The 9140-nt window shown below is 55.8% G+C and overlaps 2 protein-coding genes across 2 annotated transcripts; both read right to left on the reverse strand.

Moving 5' to 3' along the window:
• Positions 1–977: 977 nt before the first annotated feature.
• On the reverse strand, positions 978–6459 carry ETH_00012475 (dihydrolipoamide succinyltransferase component of 2-oxoglutaratedehydrogenase complex, putative; the record flags this gene model as incomplete). Its single annotated transcript, XM_013374702.1, has 14 exons — positions 978–1064; positions 1341–1407; positions 1638–1701; positions 1996–2058; positions 2265–2349; positions 3020–3147; positions 3371–3436; positions 3570–3909; positions 4073–4159; positions 4491–4768; positions 5366–5527; positions 5816–5899; positions 6091–6328; positions 6433–6459. The coding sequence occupies 14 exons, from the start codon at positions 6457–6459 to the stop codon at positions 978–980; spliced, it is 1776 nt and encodes a 591-aa protein (XP_013230156.1).
• A 1875-nt stretch (positions 6460–8334) lies between these two features.
• Positions 8335–8928, reverse strand: ETH_00012480 (uncharacterized protein; the record flags this gene model as incomplete). The annotated part of the gene is made up of 1 exon (XM_013374703.1): positions 8335–8928. The coding sequence occupies one exon, from the start codon at positions 8926–8928 to the stop codon at positions 8335–8337; it is 594 nt and encodes a 197-aa protein (XP_013230157.1).
• Positions 8929–9140: the final 212 nt, after the last annotated feature.

A 9140-nucleotide genomic window follows, 5' to 3' on the forward strand; every position in this document is an offset into this window, starting at 1 on the left:
CGGGAGCACCTTAAGCTGCAGCACAGCAGCGAAATGAGTTGCAGCTAAAGTGCCACGCTGCTGCTTCAAACATATCGTGGGGGCCCCTGGGGGCCCCCTGGGGTCCTTTTGACCCTCAGGGGGACCCTAAGGGGCCCCTAGGGGTGCCCCCTTGGGGGCCCCAAGGCAGTGAGACTTTCTTTGCTGCTGCTCCAGAAGAACAGGACGCCCTGTGAAACAGTTAGCTAGCTGCAGCTGCGCAGGCAGCTAGCCAGAGCTAGCTAGCTGGGCAGCAGTGGCTAGCTGGCCAGCACTGACAGCCAGCTTGCTGTGACTAGCTAGCTCACTGAGGCAGTTGCTGCAGCATCGAGCAAAGACCCCACAGCCAGCCCTGTGCTCTGCCTATGCCTACAACAGCAGCAGCAGCAGCCGCAGCAACCGATGCAGCAGCTGCGGCACTCTAGTCTTCTCAAGAATAAGCGCAGCTAGCCGGGGGCCCTATTCAGCTATTTACGTAAGTCAGGGGCCCCCAGAATACCCTAGCAATGCCTTGAGGCCCCTGGGGCCCCGCAGGCGCCCCCGGGGCCCCCAGAGGGCCCCTCCGGAACTCAGGGGGCCCCCGGGGGCCCCAGGGTACCCCTGGGGCCCCCAAAGGGGCCACAGAGGACTGTTTTCTAGTGGCTCTTATCAGCTACTAAGTTAAGGGGCCCCCCAATGCCTTATAGCAGCAGCGGATAATAATTTGGGGCCCCACAGTTAGTACCTAGGGGGCCCCATGCAGACATTTGGGGGGCCCCACTGCAGCCATTTTAAACAAAGAAAGGTAAGGCCTGTAAGAAGGCCTTTCTTCATTCCAGTCTTCTCTTTTGTGTTATAAAGCTGCCGCTGTGGCAGCAACAGCAGCGGCAGCAACTGCTAAGGCTGCTGTTGTTTCTGCAGCAGCAGCTGCCGCAGCAACTGCGGCTGCTGCTGTAGCCACTCGAAGCAAAATTTCCTTTTCAGCGCACTATGACACAGGGGTCCCCCAGAGGCCTCCAGGGGCCCGCAGTGTCTCCCCAAGGGCGCCTGAAGGGCCCCCCGAACCCCTGCAAAACCCCCCTACGCAGCAGCAGCAGCGGCAGCCACTGCTGCTGCTGTTGCTGCTGCTGCAGCAGCAGCTGAAGAAGCTGGTCCCATTCAGGGACCTCTGTGCGTCTGCTACCTTTGTGCGGGTTCTCTCTGTGGGCCTCTCAAGAGCTGTGCCACGAATGGCAGCAGCAGCAGCAGCAGCAGCTGCTGCTGCTGCTGCTGCTAGGTTGCTGCTAAAGGAGCTGTTAAAGCCCCAGCAGCATCCGGCGGGGGTCCTGAATATAATCTCTTACGCTGCAGAGGAAAAGAACAGCTTCGCGGCCGTCAATGAGGCGGTGGTCGTAAGTCAAGGCCAAGTACCTGCAGCACAAACAACATGCTGCTGCTGCTGCTGCTGCAGCTGCTGCTGTTGCTGCGGTTGCTGCCACGAAACGTGCGGCCCGCACTCCTTCTGCGAGCGGTGCAGTCACTGTTGCTGCTGCTGACCCTGCTCCTTCGATAGGAGATGCTGCTGCTGTTGTTGTCGCTGTTGCTGTTGCTGCTGTTGCTGCAGCTGCTGCTGTTGCTGCTGTTCCTGCTTGGGTACTCACATGATGGGACGAATGACAATTTGGTTGTCGCGGACAACAGGGCGCTGGTTCACAGCGTGCATGCCTGCAGGTCAGCAGCAGCAGCAGCAGCAGCAGCAGCGCAGCAGCAATTACGCAGCAGAAGCGATTGTGTTGCAGCAAAAAGCAGCAGCAGCAACACGAGCAGCTCTGCAACAGGGGCTGCTGCAATGATAACGAAATGAAAGCAGTCGGGGCGACAGCAGCAGCAGGCGCTGATAGGCACGCAGCAGCTGCAGCAGCAGGGGAGCAACTAGTGCAGCAGCAGCTACTTTCCATGCAGCAGCATATGTGAAAACAGCACCACAAACTGTAGCAGCAGCAACAGCAGCAGCATTACCCAGAATGGCCGACTGCGGAGGGTTTAGTATCGGCGTCCCCATCATGCTGCCGTACACGCCGCCTGCAGCAGCAGCAGCAGAAGCAAATGAAAAGCAGCAGCAGAAAATGAAATCAGCAGCAAGCGAAAGCAGCAACAAGCGGAAGCACCAGCAAAGGAGAGCAGCCAGAAGGGAGCAGCAGCAAATGGAAGCAGCAGCAAACGGAAGCAGCAGCAAATGGAAGCAGCAGCGAATGAAAGCAGCAGCAAATGGAAGCAGCAGCAATTACCGTTAGAAATCGTGAAAGTCCCTCCCGCCATGTCCTCAAGGGCAATTTGGTTGCTGCGGGCCTTCGCAGCTAGCTGCACCAGCTCCTGCAGCAGCAGCAGCAGCAGCAGAATAGAAACCACTGCTAGCTGCTCCTCAGCGACAGTGCTAGCCAACTGGCAAGCCCTAAGCTAGCTAGGTCGAGCCCCTCTTAGGTGCCTGTGGCTAGCTGCAGCTAGCCGCAGCTAGCTGCAGCTAGCTGTTGCTAGTTGCCAAGCTAGCTGCCTATCTTTCTGTCTCCACAGCTAGCTAGCTGGCTAGCTGGTCTGCTGGAAATCGACTTGTCTATCTACATGTCACGCTAGCTAGCCAGCTAGATGGCTCTCTAGCTAGGTGGCTAGACAGCTACTTCTCCAGCTAGCTGCCCTTCTAGCTAGCTAGCTAGCTGTCTGCTAGCTAGCTAGCTAGCTAGCTGTCTGCTAGCTAGCTAGCCAGCTAGCTGACAACACAGCTACGTTATCGCCTCGCCAGCTAGGTCGTCAGCTCTCTACGCCATTGACTCGCTCCCTAGCTAGCTAGCCAGCTAGCCGCAGCTAGCTGGCTAGCTAGCTAGCCACAACTAGCTCGCTAGCTAGCCACAGCTAGCTCGCTAGCAAGCCACAGCTAGCCAGCTCGTTCGCTCGCTCTCCCTCTCCCCCGTCCTCCCGCCCTCCGCAGCCAGCCAGCCAGCCAGCCCGCCAGCTAGCCAGCTAGCTAGCTAGCTAGCTAGCTAGCTACCTGCTCGAGCTGGCTCCAGGTCTTCTTGTGGCAGTCGCGAACTACGGGGACGAGAAGGCCGGTGGGCGCGGCGACGGCGACGCTGATGTCGACGAAGTCGCGGTAGACAGCCTCTGCGCCTTCGACGCCTGCGGAGTTGAACAGGGTTCGCTGCACTTATTTCGGCGCTTTTCGTCCAATTTCAACCCATTTTAATCCATTTTAATCCATTTAAACCATTCAATTCGCTGCTTTTGTTCAAAAGCATCGGAAGAGCTCAAAACGGGAGGGCAGACGAGCTCCGAGGAGTCCAACGGCGACTTTTTCTGCTCTTGCTGCTGCTGCTGCTGCTGCTGCTGCTGTTGGACTCACTTGCGTTGATGGCTGGGAACTTCTTGAGCGAGAGAGCCGAGGCGAGCATGAAGGCGGAAACGAAACCTACAAACGGCAGCAGCAGCAGCAGCAGCAGCAGCAAAGGATAGAAAAGGAGAGAAAAGAAGCAGCAGCAGCAGGAAAACAAACAGCAACAAATTATTAAGGTGATAAAATAAACAAATAAAAAACTCCTCACCCATTTTCACTCCGTGGACCTTCTGGAAATCTTCATTCAATTCATTACGCAGCGCCATCAGGGCCCCCATGTCGCACTGTGCAGCAGCAGCAGCAGCAGCAGCAGCACAGGTAGTAGCAGCAGAAATGGAAACGGAAACAGCCATGTATGCAGCAACAGGAGCGTAAACAACAGCAGCAGCAGCAGCAGAAAGAGCAGTAGCAGCAGAAACATCAGCAGCCGCAGAAGAGAGAGCAGCAGCAACTGCAGTGGCACTACCAGCCAGAGGCAGCGGCAGCAGCAAAAACAGAAACAGCAGCAACAGCACCAGCAGCAACAAAAGCAGCAGCAGCGTAAGCAACTGCGGCAGAAACACAAGCAGCACAAGCTGCAGCCCCAAAGACCGAAACAGCTGCAGCAGCAGAAGAAACGGCAGCAGCTGAAGCAGCAGCAGCAGCCCAAGAAACAGCAGCAGCAGCAGCAGCCAAAGAAGCAGCAGCAGCAGCAACAGCAGCAGCAAATACCTCATTGAAGGTGGTGAGCATTGCTGCAGTGTTTTGGGCGTCTTTAAGGCGAGCAGCAACTCGCTGCCGCAGCCGCGACAGAGGCACCTGAATGAAATAAAAAGGAAATAAAAAAGAATTAAAAAGAATTAAAAAAATAACCAAAAAAGAATTAAAATTATTATTAAAATAGAATCAAATTAAATTAAATTAAGACAAACAAAAGAATAAAAAGAAAGAAAACGAGCGGCGGAGCTGAAGCAAAGCGAAGCAGCAGCAAATCCGCAGCGCAGCAGCAGCAAGTAATGAACTATAAAATAAGGGGAAGAGTAATTCAAAACTAATAAATAGATTCAAATAATAAATGAATAAAAAAATAAATAACTGAATTTAAATAAATAAATAATGGAAAAAGACAATGAGCTGCCTGCTGCCTCACTCGTCTCTCTACGCGGTCTAGACCGAGGCCCCCAGCAGCAGCAGCAGCAGCAGCAGCAGAGGCAGCAGCAGCAGCAGTGTCTGCCGCAGGGGGGGGCGTGCTTGGGGCGCGCGGCTCATCGGCCGCTGCTGCAGTAGGCGCTGCAGCAGGGGCGGCAGCAGCAGGAGCAGCAGGGGCAGAAGCAGCAGCAGGAGCAGCAGCAGCAGCGGGAGCAGCAGCAGCTTCTGGGGGTGGCTGCTTCTCTGTGTCTGCTGCAGCACCAGCAGGCGGTTCTGCTGCTGCAGCACAAATCAGCAACAGAGAAACAAGCTACTGCTCATTTCATTTCCAGCCTCTCTATTTTTAGTTGCAATTAACATTTAATATTAAACAAATTTTATTTTATTTATTTGTTCATTTATATTATTTTGATTTATTAATTATTTGCTGCACCCATATATTCATAGGCTGCTACTTAATTACTTTATTTGCTGCGCCCTCTGCTCCCTACTCTGTCCGTAGCAGCAGCAGCTGCAGCTGCAGCAGCTGCAGCAGCAATAGCTGCAGCAGCTGCTTTGAAAACTAGAACAGCAGTAGCAGCAGCAGCACTATCAAATAGTGCAGAAGCAGCAGCAGCATTGACAGCTGAAGCAGCAGCAGCACTAGCAGCAGCGGGAACAGAAGCACTAACAACAGCAGCAGCGCAGCAGCAGCAGCAGCAGCAAAAGCAGCAGTAGCAGCAGCAGCACTGGCAGCAGCAGGAACAGCAGAAGCACTAACAATAACAGCAACGCAGCAGCAGCAGCAGCACTAGCAGCAGCAGCAGCACCAGCACTAGAAGCAGCAGCAGCAGCACTAGCAGCAGCAGCAGCACTAGCAGCAGCAGCAGGTCTCACTGGTGTCGAGTTCGTAAAGAGGCTTCCCCACAAAGACAGTTTCTCCTTGCTGCGCATGCACTGCAGCAAGACGGCCAGCAGCAGCAGCATTTATTTCAACAGCAACTTTGTCTGTCTCCACCACCGCCAGCAGCGCCCCCTCCGCCACGTAAGACCCCACACCTGAGCAGCAGCAGCAGCAGCAGCAGCAGCGCAGCAGCAGCAGCAGTGGAAGCAGCAGCGAGAGCAGCAGCAGCAGCGCCGGGAACGGCAGCAGCAGCAAGAGCAACGGCAGCAGCAAGGGCAGCAGCAGCAGCAAAAAAGGCAACGCAAGCAGCAGCAGCAGCAGCAGCAGCAGCAGCGACACAACAGCAGCAACTCCGTCAAGGAAGGCGTGAAAAGCCCAGCCCGGGGCCCCGCTGCATGCAAGGGCTCAAAGCTAGGGTTTAGGGTTTAGGGTTTAGGGTTTACTGTATTTCCACTCTTGCAAAGTCCCCTCTGTTATGGAGTCCCCCATGCCGGGGCAGTCCACCACCAGGTGGCCCCCAGTTGAAGCTGCGCAGCAAACCCTAAACCCTAAACCCTAAACCCTAAACCCTAAACCCTAAACCCTAAACCCTGGGGAACAAACCCTCGCCTCAACTCGAAGTATAGATCACCCGGGCAACTGCAGTACATCCTGAGCTCTGTATGATAGGCCTTTAACTTTAAACCCTAAACCCTAAACCCTAAACCCTAAGACGGACAGTTGAAAAATCGCTTCGAGCTCAGGAGGCTTTGCAGACAAAAGGAGGCCCCTTGCTGCTGCTGCTGCTGCTTCCTTTGGTGCTGTTGCAGCTGCGTCTGGCCGTGCTGCTGCTGCTGCAGCAGCAGCAGCAGCGGCCGCTGCTGCTGCTGCAGCAACTTCCATGGCCCCGTAGGCTGGAGGGGCCCCTGGGGCCCCTGCAGCATGCGGGGGCCCCTGGCTGCGAAGCCCGCCAGCAGCTGCAGCAGCACACACGCAAGTGCAGCAAAACCCATGACTTAGTTGCTGCTGCTGCTGCTGTTGCTGCTGGTGGTGGTGGTGCTGCTGCTTCTGCTTGTATTACCCTTCTGTGGAGGCAAGCGGTGCTCATTGTGCTGCAGCAAAAAAGCACACAAAGACATAGAAGAGCATATCAACGGCGCAGCAGCAGCTTAAAGACACAAACCCTAAACCCTAAACCCTAAACCCTAGCCCTTGCATGAGCCCCCAGTGTACAGACACGTGGAACAGAGGAAACAACTCAGCAAATCCAGCATGACTTCGCTAGCAGGCAGAGCTGCTGCTGCTGCTGCTGCTGTGATCACAGCTGAGGTGTACATACAGCCCACAGCTGCCTGTGCTGCCGCTGCAGCAACAGCAGCTCTCGGGGGGCCCCCAGAGGGGGCCCCCCGTTTGTGCAGCGGGGCAGCAGCGGCTTCCTAGAGGCCCCTAGAGACATTCAAACCTCAGCAGCAGCTCAGTACGTGCTGCTGCTGCTGCTGCTGCGCATGCGCAGCAGGCTAGCTGCGGTAGCTGCTGCAGCGCCACATCAGCTGCTCAACGGGGATCTGCGCTGCAGCGGAAAACTGCATGCGCCTTTTGAAGTGGAAATGGAGGAAAATAAAATAAAATGAAATGAAATTAAATTAAATTGAATTAAATTTAGAGAACAAATAGAGGAAAGAGAGGCGACGCACTCACCCGCGGCACTTCCCAAGCCGTCAAGGAAGCCGGAGGACCGCACGGGCAAATGGGTCTTTCTTTGTTCAATTGATTTGAATTAAATGAACAAAAATATGTTTTAAATCAACATAAAAGTGTTCAAACTTAAGTCAAACCAGCCAAACACTCGCAGGCTACGCTACACGCGGGGCTTCGCCAGCAGCAGCTGTAGCAGCATGCAGCAAAATTCTGCTGCTGCTGCTGCTGTGCTGCAGCAGCAGCAGCTGCTGCTGCGCCGTTACTGTGCTGCATAATAACTTCGGGTATTTCCAGTCACCCCGGCGGCCCCGCACTGGTGCATTAACTGAGCCACTCTACAGAGCACCTGTATGGACGCAGCAGCAGCAGCAGCAGCACGGGAGCAGCAGCAGCTGCTGCTGCTGTTCTCTTCGTTATCTCGCAGCTTTGCTGTGAGCACACTGTGCGCTATTCACGCTGGGCTGTACGTACACCTCGCGCTGCCGCTGCCTTGGCGAGCAGCAGCAGCAGCAGCAGCAGCAGCAGTGCCAAGAGAAACTACAACAGCGGCAGAAACAGCAGCAACAGAAGCAACTGAACAGCAGCAGGAGCAGCAAGAGAAGCAGCAACTGCAGCAGCAGCAGCAAAGCAATACCACTCCCCACATGCGTCTGCTTTAGTTTGGGCTGTAAAAATAATTCGTTTGGTTAGGCAAACGGCACAACAAACGCTGCTGCTGCTGCTGCTGCTGTTGCTGCTGCTGCTGCAGCTGGTACTACCTTTCCTGCAGTTACTGCTCCATCTACGGTAGCAGCAGAAGTAGAAATAGCAACGGCCAAACACTCAGCCGAAGCGGAAGCGGCAGCTTGCTGCAGCAGGCATGCTGCTGCTGCTGCTGCTGCTGTTCTGCTGCTGCTGCTGCTACTGCTGCTGCTGCTAATGTGCTGGTGCAACCATGGCTTTGCGCGCAGCAGCAGCAGCAGCTGCTGCTGCTGCTTCCGCTGATCCTCCCCTTACTCTAGCCCTGCGGCGCTCACCAATTCAGCAAACCCCGCTGGGAAATGGCAGCGCTCCTGCTGCTGCTGCTGTTGCTGCTGCTGCTGTTGCTACTTCTGGCGAAGCCGCTACTCTCGCTGCTGCTGCTACTGAGGCGCTGCTGCTAATCCTGCTGCTGCTGCTGCTGCTGCAGCTGCAGCTGTTGCTGGAGTGCCTCCAAAGGCCTACTGGCTCGACATGGCTCCTGCGCTGCTACCGCTGCTGCTGCAGTAGCAGCAGCAGCAGCAGCAGCTGCAGCAGCAGCAGCAGCTTATCTCGTGTCGCTGTCTTCTGACCAGCTGTCGTCTTCAACAGCTTCCCCCCGCTCCTGCTGCAGCTGCTTCCTCCCCTCATGAGCCCCTTCTGCTGCTTCCAACCCCAGCAGCAGCATCAGCAGCAGCTCCTGCAGCGACAGCAGCAGCTGCAGCGTGACTCTGCGGCGGTACATCAGTGCGTTTGCTTTTTGGGCTGCTTGTGCTGCTGCTGCTGCTGCTGAGGCCTCTGTGGCCGCTGCTGCTGCGTGCGCTGCTGCGTCTTGTGCTGCTGCTGCTGCTGCTGCTGCAGGCTGCTCGCTTCCTTCTGCTGCTGCTTCGTCCCCAAACTCTAATGTTGTCATATCCATTGCAGAGTCTCCCCAGGAGAACTGCTTTTGTCTGCTGCTGCTGGTGCTGCTGCTGTCATCTTCTAGATCTGCGCCCCCGTGTTCTGTGTAAGTTTCTTCTCTTCCCCACTGCATGCAGAGTCCCGGGGATCCCGCAAGAGCTGCTGCTGCTGCTATTGCTGCTGCCGCTGTTGTCGTTGCTGCTGCTGCTGGCGGCAGCAGCAGCAGCAGAGAAGGCAGCAGCAGGAACGAGCGCCTCTGCATTCTCGACTGCTGCCCCGGCAGCTGCTGCTGCTGGTGCCGCCACAGGTGCCCACGCGCTGCTGCAGCAGCAGCAGCAACAGCTAAAACAAGAATTTACTCAAATATTTATGTAACTGAGGGAAAAAGAGACAATGGAGTGGTGCGGAGGCATACAAAGCGCCGTCTGCTGCTGCTGCTGCTGCTGCTGCTGCTCCCTGCCCAGGGGGGAAGGA

This window comes from Eimeria tenella, genomic scaffold (genome assembly GCF_000499545.2).
Source record: "Eimeria tenella Houghton genomic scaffold, Eth_scaff221, whole genome shotgun sequence".
Taxonomy (NCBI): Eukaryota; Apicomplexa; class Conoidasida; order Eucoccidiorida; family Eimeriidae; genus Eimeria; species Eimeria tenella.